The sequence below is a fragment of the Melozone crissalis genome, unplaced genomic scaffold, assembly GCF_028551555.1.
Source record: "Melozone crissalis strain CALT ecotype California unplaced genomic scaffold, PUWL_Pcris_2 ptg000063l_1, whole genome shotgun sequence".
NCBI classification, from domain to species: domain Eukaryota; kingdom Metazoa; phylum Chordata; class Aves; order Passeriformes; family Passerellidae; genus Melozone; species Melozone crissalis.
Window position 1 is genome coordinate 7534703 of NW_026535841.1, and position 25129 is coordinate 7559831.

Consider the following 25129-nt stretch of genomic DNA (forward strand, 5'->3'; position numbering starts at 1 on the left):
TGAGGTCATGTAGTGCAACCTCCTACTCAAAGCAGGGCTGATGTCAAAATTAGACCAAGTTGCTCAACATGTCCACTGAGTATTTCCAAAATCTCCAGGGATGGAGATTCTACAACATCTATGGGCAACTTCTGGTTTTAGTGTTAAACCAATTGTCCAGTGATACTTTTCCCCTTAAAAACATGAGAGTTTGCCTTGCTGCAACTTGGGACCATCCCCTCTTGTCCTTTGTACTCTTTGTCTCTGAGAAGAATCTGGATCACTGTTCTCAGTGATTCCCCTTTATGTGACTTTAAAGAGCAGTTGGATATTTTTCACCACCACCCCTTTTCCCCCTCCTAGCCTATACAAACCCAGTTTTTTCAATTTTTTTTTCTTTCATGTCACATCCTTCAGCTCCCTATGCATCCTAATGGTTTTCTGCTGGATTTGGTCCAGTACTGGAAGGGAGGAAAACTGGATGCAGAATTCCAGATGTGCCCTCACAGCAGGAATCAGTCCCTTGACCTGCTGGGTGTGCACATAGCACAGCTCAGTCCTTGGTCAGCCTTCATCACTGGGAGCTGGCACTGCTGTGGATGAAGTTGGATGTTGTTCTGGTAATTTGGAGAAGGATTTCACTTAAAGTGAAGTATTTTAGGAACTTTTAAAATAATATCGGGAAAAAAATCCCAAACCCAGAAACATTTTATTAAGTGATTTCAGTTGTATTTTATTTTGATTTCCAGATCACTCAAATGAAGTGTATGGAGCTATAAATGTATTCAAAAATATAGCTTCTATGTTTTTGTGTTGTAAGGGAAATAAAAATAATAGTGTAATAATATGAAATTCAGCAGTATAGTTCATTTCAGGTGATTTATCTGTGTGAAATCTGTGTTTTGTTAATTAGCAGGATGGTTGTTAAAGATGCTGGTTTGCTTGTGGATGAATCTCCTTTTCAGTAGAGAGCTTGTTTTCCTTTGCTTTAGTACAACGTTTGGGTAAATGTTTGAGCTATTCTCAAACTCATCTTTTCGCACGGTGCACAAAAAATCAAACGCAGTTCGTTGTCAGCCTTGAGCAGGTAGATGGGTAAGATAATTACAGCTTGTACTAAATGTCACTGATTCAGATAGCGTGATTTGATTTGGTTTGTTGGGTCCTTTGGCAGGGTTTCCTGTGCTCCATCGGGGTGCAGGAGTTGGTTTCTGTTTCCCAGCATTCCTGTCCCCACCCGTTTCCGCCGGGAGAGCAGAGCAGGGACAGCCCCTGTGACCCTCCCGGCTGCCTGGCCTTGGGCCGTGCCCCTCGCACTGCTGCATTCAATTCTGCTTTGTGTGTGTCTGTCCTGGAGAAAGGCTGTAGTAGAAATATTTTTCTGTTAGATTTGGGCAGAATCTTCATGGCACTTCAGTTTTAGCAGAGTTGTTTGTGCACATGCTTTTACTGTCCATCTATTTGCAGTACCCAAAATCACAACCTAAGCTCCCCAAGTGGAAATCTCTTCTCCTGGAAGTCCTTCTTTTGTATTTTAAGAGAATTTTCATAAAATACTGAAATACTCTGTGGTGATTGGGATGCAAATGAGAGTTTTTGTTACATGGTGGAAAGTAATTGGTCTGTGTTGTGGGTATGTTTTAAGTACGAGCAGCTCGCAATTAGGCTGCAGTTTATAATGTGCAATTACTTCATTTTGCAGTTTTTCTTAATGTTTGCAGCTGCCACTGCAGTACTTCACTTCTTGCTTCTTCACAAGGAGGCAGATTGCTTCACCAAATATTGCTGATGTGTCCTGAGTTAAAATTTCAGGTCATTTGAGCACTCCAAATCAATACTCCCCAAAATGCTTCAGTCTGGAATTTGCCCATTTTTATTGGGATTTGGATGTTGCAAAATATCCCAAATGACATTCAGGTTGACTTTCATATTGGATTTTTTTGAGTGTTTCATAATTGTGAAATAGCTTCCTTTCAACTACTGGAGCCAACATGTCTTAGTGCTGATGCCTCCTCTGAACAAACCACCAAGCTGTGAATATGCTGAGGGTTTACTGTTGCCATGTCTCTTTAGAAACATGGAAAAAACATGCAGAAAATGCCTTGTAATCTTACACAAAGGGAAGTAACTGCTGATAGTGGTGAGATGCACACTCAGTTTTGGTTTGCAAGGGAAATACTGAACCAACCGTGGCAGAGTGGACAGTGGCAGTGACCTTGTTTTCATCAGAGCTTTGGGATAGTTTTCATTTTGCACTGAAAATGCAAAATTCTAAACCTGATGTTTCTACATCAGAAAAATCTTTGCTTTTGAATGTGCATGGATGATTTTGTTCTGTTTTCTGTTGGAATGAAATACTGTGAACTATCTCTTCTGAAGATTTATGTGGTGTGGAATCAATTAAATAAGCTGATTTTAGGAGGAGTATCTGGAATATAAGTCAAATTAGAACCTTAGCAGACAAAAGACCAAACCACACTGGAGGATTTGTTAATCCTATCACCACTCACAGCTCTCTGGTAGTGCTCTCCCTTCTCTCTAGGAAAGGGGAAGTGTTTCCTGCACACATTTATGATTCCTGCTTTGCTGCCTGGGGATGTGCTGGTTGTTTTCCAGGCTCTGGAGTAACAGTGATGATGTTGCTGACCTGTCCTTTGCTGTCCTGGTGGGTTTTTGCTGCCCCTTGAGGAGCCTTAAGCACAGGGCAGGAGTTGGGCACCTCATCCGTGGCTGTGGGGGGGCTGAGCCTTGCAGGGCTGAGCTTTGCAGGGCTGAGCTTTGCAGGGCTGAGCCTTGCAGGCTGACCTGTGCTGATCTGGGGCTGTGCTGCTGCTGCAGGGGCAGCTTTGCCCTCCATGCCTCTGCTCTGTCACTCCCTCCTCTCCTGTGCTGAGGCCTGCACAGCTGGAGCATTTGCTGTGTTGGAAAGCTGGTGTAGCTGAAGAGTGACTTCATAAAAAAATAAAATTGAAATGATGGACACAAAGCCCTGTGAGTGCTGGTGCTGACACAGGAAGGGAATAGGGCTGTGCAGGTGAAAGCTCCTTCTGTTCCTGCTTCAACTTGGAGCTGCTTTAGTTCTCTGAACTGACACAAAGGCACTGCTCCAACAAAAAAAGTGAGAAAGGGCAGGGATGTGAGGCATAAAAGGGAAGGTGAACCACAGCCCCTCCTTTGAATTCACTGAGACCTTAGGTTGGCTCATGTTGCTGAGCTCTTACAATTTTAGCCCAAAATTCATTCCCACAGGAATTTATATACAGAGGAGAAAGATAGTGCTATTTAATATTGTGATATTTTATCAAAAGCAGTTGGTGCCTTTGGAATTAATTTATTTCACAGATGCCAAGGGGCCTTTAAACGTAGTGAAGTTTGTTAAATTTGGCATCAGTGCTATCAAAGGAAATACTGGCAGTGGAGAACCAGTAAACCTCTAAAATAAGGAAGGGAAGTGGGAAGAGAAGAAGTAGATAAAGTGAGATGTAAGAGCTTTCTATTTTCTGAAGACCAACTTGAAGTGGCAAAAAACAGAGTAGGCATATGTGGTGGTTTGAAGTCAGTGTTGTACAGCTGAAGGTATAGAAAGAAAAATACATGTTAGAAGAGAGTGAGAGAATTGATTTTTTTCCAAACAACTAAGATTAATCAAAGCATAAAATTAAATAACATCTTTACCCAAACAATACAGAACCTTGGGTGGAATAGCCAGTATTGTTCTAATGCCAGTATTAAGGTGTAGTTCTAGAACTGCTGCTCTTCATAGCTCTGTTTAGTAGGTGCTAACAAAACACAAATCATCTGGTCTGCCACACCCAGGATTATGAATTGACTGAGCTTCTGGCAAAAGTAATTAATTTAACAGACTCCATTTTGCATGACTAGCTGTTCATTTTCAAAATCCTAGGAGTGACTGAGGAATTATACTATTAAGTAATTATTATGTGCATAGTAAGTAGCTTGAAATTTAATTTTTTGCAAGGATCCATCAAATACTACTTTTCAAATTCTGAAAAATAAAATTGTGCCTTTGTAACCTATTAGAGCCTAGAATGGTTTGAGTTGGAAGGGACCTTAAGGATGAAGTAGAGCCAGCCCCTGCAGGGACTCCTTCCACTGGACCAGGATGCTCCAGCCTGGTCTGGGACACCTGCAGGGATGGGGCATCCACAGCTGCTCTGGGAAACCTGTGCCAATGTCTCACCAGTATTAATTAGATTCATTTGAGTAGGTACAATGAAATGAAATGAAAGCAAATCTTAGGAAGTTATGAAAGTGCCTTAAGAATTTATGGTGTGAAGGGCAGAAACCTGCAGTAGATCAGATCTGAGTAAAATCACTTCAGAGTAATTATTCACCTTTGTCATGGGAGGAAGGAGTTGGCGTAATTGTAGCAGGAAGCTTTACTGTCAGGAATGGTTTGGATTGTTGAAAGGAAGGTGCCTGCAGCAGCAGGGGCAGAGGTGGAGGCAGTGCTGGTCCAGTTTGACTCAGAAAGCCTCAGAGGTTCACTAAAAGCTCAGTGGGGTCTGCAGCTCCAGTTCAGCTTCAATGGGCACCTTGCTATGGACCTGTGATACAATAAAGGGCACTGATTCAGAAATCATATTTCCTTTCTCCCTTGTTGGTTTTTTATTTGTTGTTTTTTAAAGAATGTAATAGTGAGATACCTCCATTTTCATGGATTGCTGACTTTCCTCCATGGCAGGGGTTAGTCTGTAAAATTAAATGTTTAATGGAGGAAAGTAAAAGTGTTTTAAGATGCCCCTGTTTCTGTAGCTTATTTCCTGAATTCTCAGCTGACAAACCTGAGAAATGCTTTGTTATTGAGAACCTCTTCTAGAGAAAGCTGAGAAATCAAAATGAAACTGTGACATGGGTTGTCTTTTTATAAATAGGTTTCTTGAAACATGGCAAATATATCCCAATATAAGTAGGCACTTGTTCCTTCTAAAACCAGGTGCTGATTTTCTAAATTAGTGCTAATAAAAAGTCTAATGAATAATACACTTGTCTTCAAAATATTATGAATAAATGGAGGAAAGTAACAAATATTTCTAGTAAACGTAGGTGTTTACAGTTGGCTACAAAAGATACATTCAACAGTGTAAAAATGACACATTACTCAGTGTCCTCAAATAGTCTTTGACTATTTTTATCCTTTTTCCAGTCTTTTCTCTTTATTAAAAAAGTTGTACGCTGTAGCTGCTCTCTGTGGTTCAATCATGTAGAAGAAGAAAGTAATTATTCTGAAGAATCTGCAAGGGTTAACATCTGATTATTAAAAAAACAGCTCCAAACAAAATACCCAAAACCCTCTGCAAATCTGCACTTTTGCAACCACCTTCCCCATCCCCAAAAATTGTAGCGAACAGTCTGTTAGGGTGGTTGTTACTGTGTCATAATATTGGATTATTGTATTTACAGGAGTCTTAAAAATAAGTTTAAGCTATTTGCATTGTAACTTGATAAATGTCAGCGTGTTGTGGAAATGTCCGTGATTGAGCTAAATGTGGACTGAATGAAAACATTAAGATCTCTGTATATCAGCTTGCTTGCTGGGAATTATTTTTGCCTTTCTTATTCTGTAAGTAAGGCGAATTACCCAATATTTCACAAAGATTCTTATCTCTGGATATGCCCTTGGAATCGTGTTTCCACAGCAACACAAAGCTACTGACAAAAAAAAAATCCCTTTTAAACTTCAAACCAGTCTTTTATTTAGAGTTGTAATTAGGATGTTTGCCGGTAGCATTGCGTATTTTGTGTGTGTGTGCTGAGAGCAGCCTGTAAAACAGCCACGAGGTGAATAATCCTGGAGATGCTGGGAGAACATCCCGCGGTGGGGGAAGGAGCAGGGAGTTGTTGTCGGTGTGCAGGGATCAGGCACTGCCAGGGCTGGCTCCTCTCCTGCAGCGTGCTCTCACTTGTTCCAGCTCTGCCCCAGTGCAACGCGCGGGGAATAGCAATGGGTGAGGATCATGGGGCAGGCATTGCGGGCAGGAGGGGCTGAGCTTGGCACTGGGCCACACGTGCCTGGTGAGGGCTCCCCTTGCCCTTGCCTTGCCTGGCGTTCGTGGCAGAGGGGCCCGAGGCCGCCTGGGCAGCGCTGTGGGCTCGGGGCCGCTCTGGTCACTGCTCCTGGAAGCGGCCCCGCCCTGCGCTTCTGCTTAAAAAGGAAGTTGTACCAGACAGTAGAAGGATAAAAACTGGCTTTAGAAGTTATGTGGTGCAACTTCTTGGGTTATAAATGCTCATTTGTTTATTTTGTTTTATTTAGTCAAAACATTGTTATGTATTTACAAGATACTTAAAATCGGGAATGATAAACTCTGCTGCTCGGGCTTGTATTGATTTTCAGACGATGTTGCCAAAGTATCTAAATAACGGTGCCATTGCAGGTTGTCACAGTTTAGTAACCATGGCTTGAAATAGGAATAATATTGTGGCTACAACACTTGGGCAGTTGCAAAATCTATATTTAAATTAATGACATTACAGATAAATAGCACTCACAGCTCAATGGTTGCTTCAGCTTGTGAGACTGCAAATGATTGGGGTGGAAATAAATCCTCCCTTCTAAATATTGAAAGTGTTGGTGTCTAGATTCATCATAATGGGACGGTTCTGTGGGTGATGATCAGTACATGTCCTTAACTACTAGAAGCTAAAAGGAATAAACTGGCACTCCAAGAGTTCTTAATAAGAGAACTGTTATTCCCACTTTACAGATTTTTTTCTTCTCTGGAAAAAATGTCAAGATAATAGAAACTATTCCTGACTTCTGAAGATGTCCCAGTTAACTGCTTCATTGCAAATATAACCAGCTGTTGTTTGGTTTAGTAGAAGCTGGCAGCCCAGACAAAGAGGTTACACTGTGCACACTGGGACAGCACTACCAGAATGCAAATAATCTAAATTTAGGATGTGCTGTGGAGCTGATCCCGGTCGGACTGCAGGGGGAGCACGGGCGATCAGGAGTTGCACATGAGATCGGTGATTGCGGCTGCAGCCCGCAGGGACGAGCCGTGCACGGGCTGCAGGGCGATGCACCGGGGCCTGCATTGCTCCTTCAGGGAGGTTTTTTTTGCAGCTACTGGAATGCACACTCTGAGCAGCGCATTCCTGCAGCAGAGCTCTGGGAGGAGTGTGTCAATCTGCAGGCAGTGAACGGTGGGATGGGGGGAAAGCTTGGGAGTGGCTCAGTCTGCCCTACAGAGGACCCAGGGCTGGGGGTTGAAGGGGTTTCCTGCATCGTCAGTCACTTATTTCCATGGGGCTTCATAGGAGGGCTCTGGTTGTAGCCTGACACTTCAGTTCCACTAAAGTTCAGCCTCATGTGCAGCTTTGACACTTTCCTATAGCACGTGTCAAATCGAGAAAGCATTTTTGAAGGGTCACAGAGTTTACTTAAGCAGTATGTGCTTTAAGGGCTGTGGCTGAGAAAGTGAAATGGTGTTAACTAGGTAATACAGATGCTCAGTGTACCTGCATTATGCATGACATTTAAAATGTTATGCACCAGCAAGTGTACGTGACTGCTTGTATGATTAGCTTCTTGCTCATAGAAGTTGAGATAATCTCTTGGATGTTTAATCAACTTACAGAAAGGCTTATATTTCAAAAAATGTGACATCAGAAATAAATCCAGTGTCCCTTTTAATTTTTCAACTAGATAATATTTCAGTTTTGCTCCCCTCAGCTGAGGCAATGGAAGCTTAGCTGTGCAAGAGATGACTGTATGGAGAAGGTACCCTGGAAACTGATTGCATCTTTATTCCAAATATGCAGCTTTTTCCCTCAGTGAACCAGGTGTATTATAATTGATCTCTCAGAAAGCAAAATTAGCCATCCTTTTCATTAGCCATCATTTATGACAGCATAAACCTTTTGACAAGTAATGCTTAGGCCTGTAGGTGAAACACTACAAGAGAGGAAATCTTGGTATATTTAATTGATAAATTCATGTTCATTTAATCTGTACAAGGAAAGATAACGTATTTTCCATCAATAAGCAACCCTTGCAAAGCAATAACTGATTTATCAAATATTTTAAGAGACTGGGAGCTTTTATTTAAGCAGCATCAATGGGTAAATATTGGCATTTTGCCTTTTTGTACTCTGCATAGCTGCTGTTGTCCAGTCCTTTGAAAGGAAGTAAGATTCTGCATTGTGGCAGAAAAAATGCTCAGTTCAGTACAGAGGAGGAGGCAGGAGATTTGTTTATAATGATGAAATGGCCCGTAGGATTCTTTCATTTCTTTCCCAAATCCAGGTTGTTTGTGCTTCAGAGTTATTTCTGGTTTTGTTTTCTGCTTGTGACAGACCTCACTGGTCTATTGTAAACACCACAGGTGATGAGCTAAGAAAATTACTGGAGCTCAAGTGCTCTTGGAGGCACTGCCAAGTTCCACTCACAGCACTTGGTTATTATCTGTTTTGGGACTGAGGAACTGCTAATGTGTTATCTATACATATGCAGCAGCAACAGTTGTAATGAATACTTGCTCAGCATGTGGCATTTCAAAGCTCCCCATGGAGCATTTGAGTTCAGTGTTTCTAGAGGCAAATAAATGGTACAGGTCAGGGCTGGGGATGCAAGCAGGTCAAAGGGATTGAGTGGGAAAACTGTGCAAAAAGGATGTTACAGTTACAGATGTAACTGCATGTGCTGTATGAAGATCTTCCTGATGACCCTAATTGACTGAGTTATATGCCCATCTGAATAATGAAAGTGAGAAATTTTAAAGTTTTTCATCCAGTGATGACAGTACCATCTCAAAAACACCCTGTTACACCATAGTTCTGCTGAGTTGTCAAAGAGCCTTGATGTGGCCAGGCATTTGAATTCCTATAAGTTCTCCTTTTCTAATTGGATTTTTGCATGTTATTCTGCTTTACCTGGTCACCAGGTACCTGGACATCTCAGCAGAGAAAGGCAAATTAAAAGTGTATCAAAGAAAGTTCTGGGACTCAATTGTAGAAAACTGGTAGGATGTAAAGCCTCCTCAGCTAGTATGATTATATTTTTATATTAAATAGTTGAGGCTAACAGAAATGTATGGAATGTAGGCTTGATTATTTTTTAATTTCCTAATAATTCAGTAGCAGGCTTGAGTAGGGACAAGAACCATACAAACACATCTAAATTTTAATTAATTAAATTAACATATACTTATACAGTGGAGGTTATGATAATGAGATGCTTTGTCATTTCTATAAACAAGACCATAGAAAACATACTAAAACTTGTTAGGATTCATAGTCCAGAATTTAGAAAATCAGGTATATTTTACTGAGACTTTTAATTAGGCTCAGGCTGTGATACTCCCCATGAATGCATAGGCATGTTGAACAGAGATACTATTTATTGAGCCTGTTTGTTGGTGTAGCTGGGAATGGAGTTCTGAGCTCCTGGAAGGAGCCATGGAAATGTAGGAGGCAGTGAGTTCCTCACCATGGCTCACAGTCACTGTGATCCCCATTGTGCTGCTGCCTGCTCCCACTCCATGTGTGTGCCTGATCCAGCTTGCTTTCCTCAGGCTCTTCTTACCTTTGGAATTGCCCTTGGCAAGGTGTTGTCACAAATTCTCCATCCCTTTGGTTCTTCCATGTCTGTTGTGGAGGTGCTGACAGTGTAGATTGATGGAAGCATGAAAGATTGTGACAACTGCTCTTACTTGTGGGTCTGGACACAGGATGTGGTATTCTGCTGCTCAAGAGATGATTTCTGAAGGGTTTTCTGCACCCCACAGTGAATGGGTTAACTCTGGATGAACTTTCTCAAACTTCTGATGATTGCAGCATGTAGAAAAAAACTCAGACTTGGTTGTTGGGCAGGCTGATAAAGAGGACAAATACCAAATACCTTTTCCTTTGTGCAGGACCCATGAATCAGAGACTCCAAGTCAGCTGGGAAAGCCAGCGGGTAGAGACCCAAATAGGCTGGTGAAAGAACAACAGTGCTTTGTCAGTTCACCAAACTAAAAGATCTGTCACTGTCACCTCTCCCCATTTGATAAAAATAAATGTAAACAAAATGCACCACCCCTGTATTAAATGAATTCACATTCTTTCTTTCTGAATTTAATTAATGTTCTTTGTAATTGATGTTATTGATTCTCTTCTAGTTCTGCTTATGATAACGTCAACAAAGTTCGAGTTGCTATAAAGAAAATCAGTCCTTTTGAGCACCAGACATACTGCCAGAGAACTCTGAGAGAGATCAAGATCCTGCTGCGCTTCAGGCATGAGAATATTATTGGAATAAATGACATTATCAGAGCTCCAACTATTGAACAGATGAAAGATGTGTATCCTTTAAAAGTGTTTTTGGCATCATTAGTAATGGTTGCCTCCTCTCTTTTGATTGTTTCTTCCCTTCATGCTCTCCCTTCCCAAATATTAATAAAAGTTGGCTCTATTATTGTAAATCAAAAGGGAAGTTAATAGTATTTGATCAGTTTGTAGTTTTGATGTAGATGAGCACTAGTTTAATTCTTTCTTTTCCAGGAAAAAAGAATAATTTCTATCTTCCAAGGCAAAGAACTCAACATTCTAGAGAAGAATTAGTTTAGTCACATCATTCTAAAACTGTATTTGCTCTTAGTAGAGCTGCTGTTACAACTGGTTGCTTTGATGAGAAAGTAAAATGACCAGACTGCTATGATTGTCTCAAATGTTCTTGAATTACTCGGGAAGAAAATTTTACTCAACTCATTCCTGTTGAAGCAAAAAAGACCAAAAGAGCCCCTTCTTTTAATTTTCATTGCAATCTTATTAAAAAAATAATCTGAATGAGTATATTGGGATTTAATTTTGGTAAGAGAAGGACTATTGTGTTCAATGTAGCATAATAAATATATATAGAGAAGAACAGCTGAATTTTTAGAGTGAGGAGATGGTAGAGAAAATTGATCAGAAATGATGAGATCTTCTACATTCCTGCTTTTATGCAACTGCAAACAAGTATCTTGGAAGCTTATTACTCATTAACCAAAACCCACCCTTTGTTTCTTGGCAAGCAGGATAGGAATCAGATGAAATTGAGATTCTAATAAAGTCAAGCTCTGCTATGAAGAAATAGAGGTTTATGATGATTAATTTGAGAGGATGACATGCTGGTGCCTTTTTATTCTATAAAGGGCTACATCATGTATCAGGATTGATTGGATTCCAAGCTTCTAAAGCAAGAATCAGCTACACAATGTCATAATTGTCATCAAACATCCAAATAAGAGAGAAAAGATGTTCTAGAGGTTTCCTTGGGTACTATATGTTGATACCTGATATGACACCGAGTTTTTTTGCTGCCTTACATCTAATACCCCACAGATACATTGTGCAAGATCTTATGGAGACAGATCTTTACAAGCTCCTAAAGACTCAACACCTCAGCAATGACCACATTTGTTACTTCCTTTACCAGATTCTGAGAGGGTTAAAATATATCCACTCAGCCAATGTGCTTCACCGTGACCTCAAACCTTCCAACCTGCTGCTTAACACCACGTGTGATCTCAAGGTGAGTTGAAATTTCTTACAGATTTTCCTGCCATGGTTTTCATAAACAAACTGCTGTAACCATGAATGTGGGGTTTTTACTGGGTATCAGTGTGGTTTTTGTCCTGGAAAGATTGCCAAAACATTATTTGGTTTGATGAAATAATTATCAAGATTTGAGTGACTAAGAATCTGTTAGACTTCTGTAATGAGTGCATCACTGTTTCCATCTGGAGGCTGACTTGGAAACAGCCTCTTTGAAAGCTGGGTGAAAATACTGATCTGAAGCAGCATCATGTTTACCTCAAAACTCAGAACTGTGTATGTTTCAAGATTTGGTTTCTCTGTTTACACTGCTAATGTTTTGTTGTTGGAAAAGGACTTCATATTAGTGGGCAGCTAAAGCAGCATGTGAGATTCAGTGCTGATTAAATGCATGGCAATTACTTAGGGAGGGAATGTTCCTAATTTGCATTTCCAGTGATCAGCTCTGTACTCGTTAATACTACAGAAGGATGAGCTTAGAGCTGTTATGATTCTTGGAAAATGTCAGCTCAATGCTTAGTGGCATTCAGTAAAGCAAACCAAGTGTGAAGAAATAGAACAGAAATAGAGAATAAAAACTGAAAACATGCCATTCTCTACCTTTCAGTTGGTTTTGAGTCTGTGATTGTAGTTATTACATTTCTTCCAGTGATATGAGGAGAGCAGGATTTCAAAGTACTGCTCTCCATAACACGAAGAGCTGTTTAGCCTGGGTCTCCTCTGCTGGAACATGCTGCATGAGGAGCAGAGGAATCCAGTAGGATTTGCCAACATTGATAACATTGTCAGTGGCACAGGGACAGTGACTGGGGAGCAGCTGTGCTCACTCTCTGTACCTACTGAAAAGGCTGGGAGGGAGGAAGGGAGCAGGTGAAGTTTACTTGCAGCATTGTTAAGCTGTGGAATTTGGTATCACAGAGCACTCTAGATACTGCAGTTTTTAAAAAACCACCAAGCAAGTTAGCAGAAAAACCCTCATTGAGTGCTCCCTGTGGTTTAGAGTCCCACAGTGGCAGATCCATGGAAGATGAGAGAGGCATTGGAATTTGTTTCCCTTTTCAGTGTATATATAAATATAATGTATATATTTCATGTATTTGCTGCTGGCCACTGATGGAGTGGAATTGCTGAGTTACAGTGCTTGATCCCAGCTGGTACAACTGTGTTTGTGGAATACTGTGTTGCTCCTAATTACCCTTTGGTTTTTAGTGTAGCTCTAACTTTCTCAATAAGCAAACCACAAAATAAAAATACCCTCTTCAAAGTGTGAGCCAGTTGTGGGCTGTACAGGTTTGTCACAATTCCAAGAGTGTCACACAATCCCTTGCTCTTTGTATGCTGGTGCATTCTAAAGACTGGCTACATCATCAATTCTGTCTATATAATGAACACTCACAATTATTAAATGACCAAGAATTGTTACTTCCTACAGCAGGCATGAAAAGGTGATGAGAGGGATTTTTTTAAAGGAAAACTGCAAGTTAGTGTTTGTTTCATGATTTTACCAGTTACACAGGAGATGCAACTGTTTGAACCACCATCTTATCAGTAACAGTTAAGCTTAATTTTTCTGTTTCCTTTTATACAAATACACAGAGGCCCAGGCTACTCAACAATACAACTGCAGATATTTCAGTATATTAGTAGTACTGTTGGTGTCATTTCATTTGCTTAGTAAATGGTTGCATGTACACGATCCTCCTAAATCTTCCCATCTGCTTGATAGCTTCATCCAATTTTAAGCCATCTCTGTTTAAAAAACCCTGATACTGGTTGCAAGAACATTGTTTTCAAGAAGTGGAAGCTAAATATATAGATAGGATGCTGGTTTTATGTATTATTTTAAAATTTATTAAGCAGGGAAGTAATTTCTTCTGTCTCAGTAGCATCTGTTCTGTCTCTCCAAGGCATGAAGTACTGACTGACATACCTGAGTCTTTCATTATGTAGTTTTTTATTCTCCGCTATGACTTAGTGAAAATGCCAAGAAAATTGGCCTGTTATTATATTGCTCTCAGATTATTTATTTTTTCATTGTTTTCATTCACGTGGAGAAGCCTAAAAAGCAACTCCTGGTGCTTTGCCTGCTGTGCATCATCATTTGCACGGGCCCAGTGTCCCCAGAGCCCCTCAGCAGGGCAGCTGCTCTCTGGGTGTCCTTGGGCACAGGGGGAGAGGGGTCTGCCCTCCCCAGCTGCAGCCAGGGCTGTGCCTCCCTGTCACCCTGTGCTGTCACCCTGTGCTGTCACCCTGTGCTGTCACCCTGTGCTGTCACCCCTGCCAGCTCTGCAGCCAAAACCTCTTCCTTGCAGCTTCAACCTTGAAGTCTTTCTCGCTAGTGGTGTTTCTGCTTTTCTGCTTAACCTGTTTCTGCTCCAGTCAGCAGGGGCTTTTTGTCATTTTAATGAGCTCTCTTTGTCATTATTCTTCCTTTCCATCCCATGAGCATTTTTCTACTTGAGTTGAGAGATTCAGAGGCATCTTCTGTAATTCAGTTCTTGCTTTTCACATTGGACCAGAGAATGTCTTTCTTCTTTTGTTTTAATGTGGCAAACCCTAGTGCTTTGCTTTTGTGTAATGCTGAAATTCTGCACAAGTCCCTTTGCCTGTAATCTTATCTAGCTTTCTCGAGGTTAGGAGGAAGAGATTACAACAATTTTGCCTGCTGCATAATTATTTTCTGAAGTCTCTAAGCTGTCCTCTACAGTTTCTTTGTTTCTGTCTTTAGAGGAGGCTCTTCTGATTATTTGTACTGAGTCACTTTATGTAAGCTAATTGCACACAAGGCAGCTCCTCTGTTCCTGTAGCCTGGCAGAACCTTGCCATGCTTTAGAAAGGTTCTTTTTGGGGTTGTTTTCTAAGGATCCAAGGAGCTGGGTTTATTTTTTTAATATGTAGCTAAAGTAATGGCATCCAGCTTGGCTTATGGCATTCACCATTGCCTTTCCTCCAGACCCTCTGTGGAACAGTCAGCTGCTGAGTCAGCAGATTTTAGTCAGGTGAAGGATTTCTTCCCTAACTGATCTGTCAGTTATTTCTCTGACAGGGTGTCCCTACAGAAAATTTAAGAAATATCTGCCAGGGCAAAGGGAGGTTTCTGTGGTTGTGGTAGGATTTTCCATTACTGACTTTATTGACTGCAGCCTATTTTCACTTCACATTTTCAATATAATCACTGTAGACAATTAACTATCTAAGAGTAAATATTATAAAGCAAATGTAGCAGAGGAACTTCCCACTGTTTGCCACTCCTGCATTTGATGCCTGGTTTTCCTGAAAGTATGTATTCTTTCATGGAAATACACTTTGTATGGCAATCATAACCTGGTTATTTTTTGGGGGGCAGCAGAAGCTTGTGAATGTGTCTGATGTGCCACTCATCAACCTTGCCATTGACCTTTGGGATGGTAAGAAAGGAGCAGCTGCTCTGCTCTACAGCAGTCTGTCTTCACATTTTCAATTTTCTTAATTTCTCTCTAGACACTGAATAGCTCTGAAAACCATGGAGCCTCCTTACCAGAGCATAACTAAAACCACCTTTTACTTTTTGCTGAACTCACTAGTCTAAATTGGTGTTTGTTTTTCTTTTCATAGTTAGATAAAACTGTTTTCCTTATAAGGGCTTGAGAACTATTTTCTTGCTTGTGTTTTGTTTTTGGGGGATTTTTTTTTTTTGTCTTTTAGGCTTATGCTTCCTTCAACAGCCCATAATCTCTCCAGCCTACCATCATCTCATGATTGGATAGGTTGTTTCTTCTGCAAAGATGCAGTTATGATGATAGCTTTTGTAAAATAGAGTGTTGAGCTTGGTTGCATATGTGTTGGTTGCTAATTAGGTTTTCTGGAAGTCTTAATTGCTATTCTTTTTGTTTTCTGGTGAGTTTCTGAGAGGTTGGAGCAGTGTATCTTTGCCTGTTTGGCAAAGCTGCTGTAAGCAAGCCTGTAGTGGAACATAAATTGTGAACTATTTCTTATTTATTCTTACTGGCCCCTGAATGGCAGTTGGATGTTCTTTGTAGTTGATCCAAAACATTGTTCTTCACCTTTGTGCAATAACTTTTCTAAAAGCATAGGTTGCCATCTCTGCATTTGTGGGTGTTACATTGATTGGGGAATGGTGAATCAGTAATGTTATATGTGTGTCTTATGTGCCTTTTTTTTTCCTTTTCTCTCAAACCAGATTTGTGACTTTGGATTGGCTCGCGTTGCAGATCCCGACCATGATCACACAGGATTCCTGACAGAGTACGTGGCCACACGTTGGTACAGGGCTCCTGAAATCATGCTGAATTCTAAGGTAAGGCCACAGGGAGCTGCTGGGGTGCTGCTGTTGCTGCTTTTTCCCTTGTGAGTTCCAGCTGTGCTTGGAGCAGCGAGCCCTTGTGTGTTTGTAGGATCAGAACACACGCACAGTCTTGGGGAGGAGTGGGCATGGTTTCCAGTAGAGCTGCTGGCTTGAAATAAATTGTGATTCCAGAATCAATTACTGGGTACTAGAACTGAGAAATCACGTGCTCAGCTTCCCACACCTCCAGTTCCTTGCCAGTCATGAGACTGCTTCCATCACCTGCTGTGCCACTGAGCAGGACAGGAGTGCTGGAATGAGCATTCTGCTGCTGCCTCCATCAAGGCTGCAAATGTTGCCTTAATGTCATCTTGACATCTTAATTTAGGTTTAGAATGTATAATGAGGGTGAATCTGCTTCTGAATGAAGGCATGTGACACATAAAAAATGTGTCAGTCTTAATTGCATTCCTATAGTCTCCATGAAATCATTCCTTTGGTTTTTATGTATTTGGAATTACTGTTGTGTTCTGTGGCTGTTTAAGGTGCATCCAGTCCTTGTGTGGGTGGTAGGTGTCCTTCAGAACCTGTGTGCACTCCCACAGTCAGACACCTGTTAGCAAAGCACCTGGGTGGCACCTGGAGCTGTATTTGACATTCTGGGACAGCTGTTGTTCCTGGAGGATTTACAGCTCTTCCAGTTGGTGTGTTTGTTTTGGTGTGTCAGTGGTGTGTCCAAGCACTTTAAGAAAATAGACATCTGACCAATTAAGGGTGTATTCCTCCAGCTTCTTGTGTTTTAAACTCACATCTTGTATTTTAAACATGCACTGAGGCCACAGCATTGGGCTATCCACATCTACTTATCAAAGGCTTTCACAACAAATATATTTTGTGTTTGTAAGAGGGTGGTCAGCTTAAAAACTCCTGACTTAGTGTGTGATTCCTTTTATGATTCTGGCACCTTGAACACAAATGGTGAAGGGATGGCATCCTGAGGAGCTGGAGCCCAGTGGCTGTGGGGTCAGTGGGACAGAGGCTTCCCAGGGCAGGGGCAGTGGCAGCAGCCCAGGCAGGTGTGGCTCTGTCACTGACTGGTGTCACTGCTGTGCCTGTCCCTGGGGATGGCACAGGTTGGCCATACATGGGGGTATCCTACTGTTCCATTGCTGTTACACCCCAGGGACTGCTGTGCTCTCCTCCCAGCATCTTCACCTCCTCCTGCCTGTACAGGGTGTTGTACAGAGCAGCCAAGCAGCAGCCATTGGTTTGGCCATTTCCCCTTTGCCAAAGGCCTCATCCTGGAGTACAGCTTAGATCCCCTCAGGGACAGCTCTTTCACACATGTTCAGCTCTCTGTCAGGGGCTGTGCAATTCAGAATAGCTGGTTTCCAAAATGTTTTAGTTTAAATTGGTTATAGAATTAGGGAATCTCAACAATTTGCAGTTGGTAACAGATTTAGCTAAACTTAAAAAAAAATCCTTTTTGAAAACTGTCTCTTGGAGACTTCAGTTCTTGCTACCCCTTCAAAGTAGTGTTTTGATATATGGTTCTTAACTATTTCATTTGTACAGAAAAATCAAACAGCGTGAGCAAGCACGGCTCATCTAACAAAGAAAAAGATGATTTGTGTGCACTTCCACAGTTTACCAAAGTAACATGTTGCTGCTATTATACAACAATTTGACAAAAATGTGTTTCTGCTTCACTTGCAGGGTTACACCAAGTCTATTGACATCTGGTCAGTGGGCTGCATTCTGGCAGAGATGCTCTCCAACAGACCCATCTTCCCAGGAAAACACTACCTTGACCAACTTAACCATATCCTTGGTAAGCTTTATGGGAAAGCAGCATTCCCACATCCATCTGTCTGTCCATCGTTTCTGCCAGCTGGGCTGGCCTTTCTCCAGTGGGTCACTGTGCAGGGTGTGGATCTGCAGGTGTGTCTGCTCTCCCCTCTTGTTCTTTTTGCAGCAAGTGCTACAGGTAACCATTGTTTTGGGGACAACTGGAGAATACTTAGCAATTTATTTACTACATCAGCAGATATATTTTTAAAACAAAATTTAAAAAAATAAATTAAAAGCTCATATATTATTAGGTCCAGGTAAAATTTTTTAGAATTTCTTTAGGTACACCACTTACTGGGATCTTTCACATTAGAAAACTCAAATCCATTTATTTATTTAACAAATGGTTTTTAGTAAAAGTTTCTAAAAACTACTCAGGTGTTCTCTATCCTTAAAACATTTGGTCTGAAATCCCCTTCCCAGCAGTTTTAATACTGAGTTTTAGCAGATATGATACAGCTGTGTTAATGTGATTTTCACAGAATGCATTTGTTTGTATTCATATATTGTTTGTATTCATATTTTTTAGGTATACTTGGATCCCCTTCCCAAGAAGATTTGAATTGTATAATAAATTTAAAGGCCAGAAACTACTTGCTTTCTCTACCACACAAAAATAAGGTACCATGGAACAGGCTGTTTCCAAACGCTGACCCCAAAGGTATTTTATACTCTATTACATTGTATCAAAGTAATGGCAGGAGGGGAGGTTCTGTAACCTAAGAATTTATCTTTATATTGGAAATAGAACATGCAGGTGCCTTAAAATAGCACTGTAAATCTAATATAAAATCATCAACCAGCACAAAGCCCTCACACTGGTTTATCTTTTTAATGCAATTTTAGTAACTCTAAGATTACCTGTTGTGGAGTTTGGTCTTTAACTGACTTGTGAGATCCAAACTCTTGTCACTGCCCTTGGAAGCACAGTTCATTATTCAACTGCTGATCATCAGCACTGGATTTCAACACTGGCATCAAACAAGTCTTGAACTTTGTTTCTGACATCAGGTAGGGGGCAGCTGCCTGCTGCTGCCCTGGGTAGAGTTTTGCAGACTGTGAGTCACTTGTAGGTTAAACAGGGTCTCCTCAGTGGGTGGGATCCTTAGGTACCATGACAGCTTAAAATTTAATGGGTTAAAAAATTCAGTGAGGATGTGTGGAGCAAAAGTTATAAAAGCAAGGAATATAATAATTGTTAACCTTTCTTAACAAGGCTTTAGTAAAGGGTAAATATGCTTTTTTTTTTGCTAGATAGCTATTAATTTACCTTTTATACTCAACTTTGTGCAGTTTAAGGGTGGTTATATTCACAGTGCAGTGCTCTTTTACCTGCTCTAGCACAATTCCTAAGTCACTTCTTTTTTAACTGATATGATAACTTACTCTTAGTGGATATGATCAGGTACTGAATTACCCTGTAAAAGCTGATTTCTGCAGATGGAACTGTATGGAGCTGATTATCCCTGTCATTGAGGAAAACAGCAGTGATTTATTCTGCTTTTCTAACAGTGCTCATCAGAGTGAGAATCCTCCCTGTGGGCTTTGACAGCTCAGATGGCAGCAGTGCTGCTACCTCAGCTGAGGGGGAATGTGCCACTGGTGCAGCCCCTTGGCAGTGACACCCCTAGGGCAGCTGTGCCAGGGCAGCTGTGCCAGGGCAGCTGTGCCAGGGCAGCTTTCAGGAGCTGGCTGGCACTCAGGGCAGGGACAGCACTGTGCTCTGTGCCCGCCTGGGGCTGAGTGAGGGAACCAGAGCAAAGCACAGAGTGATGGCTCCAGTGATGGCTCCAGTGATGGCTCCAGTGCAGGCCTGAGGCTTTTGGAGCTGCCCTCGAGTGCAGCTGGGTCTCCTGTGCAGTGCTGGGTGCTGCACAGACCCAGAGGAGCTCCCTGCAGTGTGGGGTGATGGTGATGGTGCCTCCCCTCCCCAGGCTGTGCCATGACCTGAGGTCACAGCTGTGCTCCTCATCTTGCTGCAAAGCTGCAGCTGCTGTGCTGCATCAAGAAGCCTCTGTTAAAATTCTGGTTCATAAATGATGTGGTGAGGAAAAGAAATGTGATGGAATTTAGGATACTGCAGATATATTAGGGCTTCTTGCTCCTAGAATCAGGTTTTTCTCTTGTTGGAAAAGGGAGATGTGTTACAGGCACAGTAGCTGACCAACTGCAGTAGCACTGATTTGTGATGTCTGTCCAGAGTTTCACCACACCTCACTCTGTCTTACTGGATCTTCAGGTTCTTTATGGATTCTTTGTCTTCAACAGATTTTGCCTGAGTCTCTTGAATATAAATGTATTTGCATCTTCTCTGGAGAGTATCTTCTGTGCTGCTGGTTGTGCCAGAATATTTCACTGTGATGATCTAGAACTCCTAATGACTTCTGGATGATATTTTCATCTGTAAACAGCCAAGATCTCTTTTCAGAATAAGAACATATTCATAATTATTTATTTCAGAAAAGCTCCATCTTAGTTTGGATTTTGGCACAAAAATCCAAAGCATTTTTCTGAGAGAAGTAAAAGCCTCATCTATTTAATTTCTGTTGTAGTTCAAGCCAGATTGTCCTGTAGGATTTGTTGTGCTTCTTGCCTTGTATCCCTTCTGGGGCTGAAGGGCTTGGGCGGGAGCTGGGCTGGAGCAGGGGGTGCCCAGGGCAGCTGCACCCCAGGAATGCTGAGAGGGGCAGGCACAGCCTCTGCCCAAGTTACAGCTCCAGCAGGGCTGCACTGCCATCAGCACACACCTTGGGCAGTGGGTGTTGTCTGGGTAAGGTCAAGGTTTGTGACACTTTTCTTTTTTGGAGTGTGTATTAAATCCTTGCTCACTTTTTTTCCTCTTAGCACTTGATTTGTTGGATAAAATGTTGACCTTTAATCCCCATAAGAGGATTGAAGTGGAGCAAGCTTTAGCCCATCCATATCTGGAGCAGTATTACGATCCAAGTGATGAGGTAAAGACCTTGTTAAAATGTAAACATTGATAAAATGATCCAGCTGATTATTTTCTACTTTGGTTCAAGGGTAATATTTCTACTGCACAAACAGAGTTGAAGAACAAATTGCATCAATTTACCACAATTTGTATTTCTCACTTCAGTACAACACTCAGGGGATGCCACACAATAAATAGATACTAAAGTGTCCTCCCTCTCCAGAAAATGGAGACTCAGCTCATGTGAGGCCTGGTTTCATGATGTCTGAGGTAAAGGAGGAAAGTGGCTGCGTTTGCCATCAGATTATGCTTTATAAACCTGAGTTGGAACTGGCTGTAGTTTAGGTACAGTTCTGAGGAGATTTCTGGTTCATTTTTGTGAAGAAATAGGGAAGGAGGAAATAACCTGGTTTCCCTTAAGGGCCAGATATATTAATTCCAATTTAAAAAAAATGTTTAAGATAATTTTTTTCTTCAAGTAGATACTGAGTTAAGAGCCTCAAATAAATATTTCAACTTGTAGTTTGGATTTGACCAGCTACTTACTGTACTTGATGTAAAATTTGATAAACTAATACCTAAAGCACACATAGGAGTAACAGGGGGAGTTCTGCCTTGAAGACTGCTCAGTGTTAGATATTTTTGTGAAGAACATTTTCAGACTTTTTCCCCATCCATAAAAGGACTGCATGAAATTGAACAGCATGGTGACATTAAAATAATCATATTTCTTTGTGTTATTAAGCCTGTAGCTGAAGCACCCTTCAAGTTTGATATGGAGTTGGATGACTTGCCGAAGGAAAAGCTGAAAGAATTGATTTTTGAGGAAACTGCAAGATTCCAGCCAGGATACCGATCTTAAATCATGCATAGGTAAAGTCCCAGCAGTAGGGGACACTCGGGCAGGGGGGACATGTGGGACTTTGGTGCTGCTGGTGAAATGTGGGACTTGCCTTTCCCAGTACCCAGGAACTCCCTGTCCAAGGACCTGACCTCAGTCCTGTCCTGTTTCTGAGGGAAGTTTCTGTTTGCCCTCAGCAGGGAAGTGTCCACAGGGAATCCAGGCAGCTGTCCCAGGTGTTTACCTTAGTGTGGGTGCATTTAGGGAACAAGAATTGCATTTCAATAGTGCTGCTTAGAATAAAGGCAGTGGTAATGCTTTGAAATGCAAATTTTATTAAAAAAAAAAAACATTTTAGGGGGCCATGTTCTTCAGATTTTACAGATACATAATTTTACCATGTGGCTTCAAATGCTTTTAAAAAAACCTACTCCTAAATGTAATGTACAGAGGAGAAATCTCTTAAATTATTTTAAAGGAAAAAACACATACACAAAACTTCAGCAGGAGTTATCTTTAGTTTTAAGTAGCTCCCAAATAGTGTGAGTAAATAAGAATAGGTATTTAAATATCCATAAATTAATTATGATTAGCCTTCCTAGCATTTTGAAGATCTGAAAGTTTAATTTAAGATTGAATGTACTGATACTCACTGACTGACTTTTTTTTTTTTAAGTCAATGAACTTAACTGGTCTTCCTGTACCACAAGGCTTGCAAGTCTCAGGAGTTTCATACAAATTGGTCAAACATGGACTTGATTGGAGTACCTGTGAAACTTCTGTGATACTGATAGGGGAAAGTATCAAAGTTTTATGAGTGGAAAGGAAAAACAAGCAAAAGGCAACAGGCTGCCCTGGGTTTCCTGCTTTGTGCTCTGTTTTCCTCCCCCAGAGCAGCATTCTGCCATCACTGCTTTGTGTGGGCAGCTCCAGCAGGAAGGTGAAGTTTTGAGCCAGGACACTTCCCTGCTGCCAGAAATCCACAGCTCTGCTGGCAGTGTGCAGGAGCTTTGTGGCTTTGCTATAAGCAATAATTTTTCTGCACTAAAAATGTGATTTCAGTTTCTGCATTGCATATATCCTCAGGTTTTCATTTAATAATGAATTCATAGGAAAGAAAAAGAAACTGGGGGAAACTTTTAAAAGTTTTTCTTCATTAGGGTAACTGCTGTTGCCACTGGCTTGAATATTTAGATGTATAGAAGCTCACAAATGAACAAATTTCAATTTTTACAAATACTGCATTTTGTTTATTTAAGCTTGCTAGGTGATATTGGAACTGTTGTAATAATTGAAATGTAGGGAAGCCTGAGGTTCACACACTGGATCTATTAGTTGGCATTGTTAATAGAGCAGACCTGGGACACAATAACTGACTGGTGTTCATGTCCCACCCATGTTTTGTGTGTGAGAGCACAGCTGTGCATGTACACATGGTGCAAGAAAGTTACAGAAATCTTTAGGAACAAGATGAAGCCTGTTCCTAATAGGCTGCAGTCTCAAGGAAGGGCAGTGAGTGGTTACTGATGTGGTAAATCATGGTTTGTGATCTCTTGCTTGCCTCATTGCTCAGAGCATACTTACCTAGGTTGTATTAGGGATTAAGGGATAAAAGGATTAGGGATAAAGATATCAGTGATCTGTTGCTAGCAGAAATTTCTGGTTTGATAAAAATGTTACCTTCAAATGCTACTATGCAGAGTTGATTTGGCCAGCACAATACTGAAATTGAAATATTGTACTTAGCTTGGTGAGGATATGCTGGTAATTTGTCCGAGTCATTTGTGGTCAGCATTGCCAGCTCTGCCATAGCACAAGAGTTTAAACAGAGCTGCTTGGCATCCTAGTGAGGGCCAGTCCCCAGGAGCTGCCTTCAAATGCACAGTGCCAGTGTCCTGCTGTGCATTCCTGTTCCCCTGCACACCCCCTGGGCTTCATCAGCCAGCTCCTCTCACTGCGCTGTTTCTCGAGATTCAAAGTGTCCCCTGAGCTGTGGGGTTTGGAATTGAGAAGCAATATGAAAATAACAGATTTTTGGTTCAGACAAACAATGTATTTCATTGATTAGTTGTGTTTAATCTTCCTAATCTTTTGAAGAATTAATAGTTTAAAATGGAATGCCCTGAGATCCACTGTCTCTGAATTCTTTTTTAACATCTGTGGATCCTGCTGGCTCTGGCTGATGGTAAACACAATGTGCACAGAGCACAGAAATAGGAAAAGGTTTTAAAAGGTGATGTTAAACTTCCTTCACTGAAATATGTCTCTGCTCTCTTGTAGGACAAGGACTTAAAGGACTGGGCATGCTCAAATGTTGCTGTTCCTCTTCCCAGTTCTTTATTGTTGGTCATGTCTTGTGGCCTCTCTCAGCTTATCCACTAACTCCTTTGAGCCATTCAGGAGGGCGGTTCCTGGTAGTTTTGGCTTTTCATGCTTTCAATGAATCTTTTAAGCCTGAAGAATTGTAATTGACACTCCTCTGCGTAATGCCCATTGTTGACCTGTTGCAGTACTGTACTGTACGTGCACCTACTGCTGCCGTGTTTTAACTGCTTGCTTTCTGGTTTGAAAGATGCAGTGGTTCCTTTCACTCCTGGATCAATGTCCAAGAAGAGAATCCATTGACCTGTAAGACGTTTACACCATGAACTGTTTTTCTGACTTTACTGAAGTCGCTGGCATTTTTTTTTAGAAAAGCTACTATTCAGGGCACTTTAAGTCAGTGACATCCCAGATTTTTTTTGCACGTCCTTTTTAAATAGAAATGGTTGGTTAGCATCCAGCAGAGTGTACCATTATGCTATGGATTGCAGCATAAGTTGTGTTCATGTTAATCTTGCTTATGCACTTGTTTGGGTGTCCTGTGCTGTACATACAGGTATTCTATCCAGTGTAAGAGCTACATAGGAGCCCAACTTAACTGAATTCATCTAAGAAACATTTTTCCATGTATTGACAAAATTTGTACCTTTTTTTTCCCTGCTTTTCCTAAGAGAGATCATTTAAAGTTTACCCACGCTGGAGGCATAGTACTCCCAAAGTTCTACCGTGCAGTAGTGTTTGTACAGCCTGTGCAAGGCAAGGTGGCAGCTGCAGCTGCTCTTTGCTCCCTGAGTGCTGGAAGGGTTAACACAGACCACGATGGCACCGTGACCCCACGGCCAGTGCTTTTCCTGGGCAAGGCAGCCGTATCTGGTGGCAAGCAAGAAATCAGAATATGATGTTAATTAACTCAGTCTACATCCTGCATACCAATGAAATGCTTCAAATGAGGATTGATAGTTTTGACATTTGAATCTAATCACTGACATTCAGATTCTTGCAGAGAGGAACACTGCATCTTCAAATGAGAAAGTTTGATTTTACTTTTGCTCCTACAGCATGTCAGCATCTCAAGTTCATTTCTTGCAACCTACACTATGGTGATTTGTAATCAAGCCTCCATGAGCTCGTGACATGAAGTACTGTTCTGTTGTCAAGTACTATCAAACTTTTCTGATAATGCTGAGTTAGGACAACCAAACAAAGCTAGCACTAAATAACATTTAAAATTGTATACCTTTTAATGATCTTTTCAAGTATTTGTTACTGAAATTGTATAATGTGGAGTTTACTAGGTGTTATGTTCCAGTGCAGTGCCTCCTTTTCTTTCCCCACTGCTCTCTGTGGTGAGAAATTTGCCTTGTTTAAAATA

The 25129-nt window shown here is 41.2% G+C and overlaps 1 protein-coding gene across 1 annotated transcript in view; it reads left to right on the top strand.

Moving 5' to 3' along the window:
* MAPK1 (mitogen-activated protein kinase 1) overlaps positions 1 to 24124 on the top strand; it is a 29837-nt gene extending 5713 nt beyond the window's left edge. Inside the window, exons 2-9 of the mRNA XM_054288983.1 lie at positions 10107 to 10289; positions 11311 to 11500; positions 15704 to 15820; positions 17525 to 17639; positions 18189 to 18320; positions 20504 to 20613; positions 21340 to 21467; positions 23716 to 24124. Coding sequence (XP_054144958.1) covers positions 10107 to 10289; positions 11311 to 11500; positions 15704 to 15820; positions 17525 to 17639; positions 18189 to 18320; positions 20504 to 20613; positions 21340 to 21456 — 964 coding nt within the window. The 3' untranslated portion in view covers positions 21457 to 21467; positions 23716 to 24124. The remainder of the gene's footprint in view (positions 1 to 10106; positions 10290 to 11310; positions 11501 to 15703; positions 15821 to 17524; positions 17640 to 18188; positions 18321 to 20503; positions 20614 to 21339; positions 21468 to 23715) is intronic.
* Positions 24125 to 25129: the final 1005 nt, after the last annotated feature.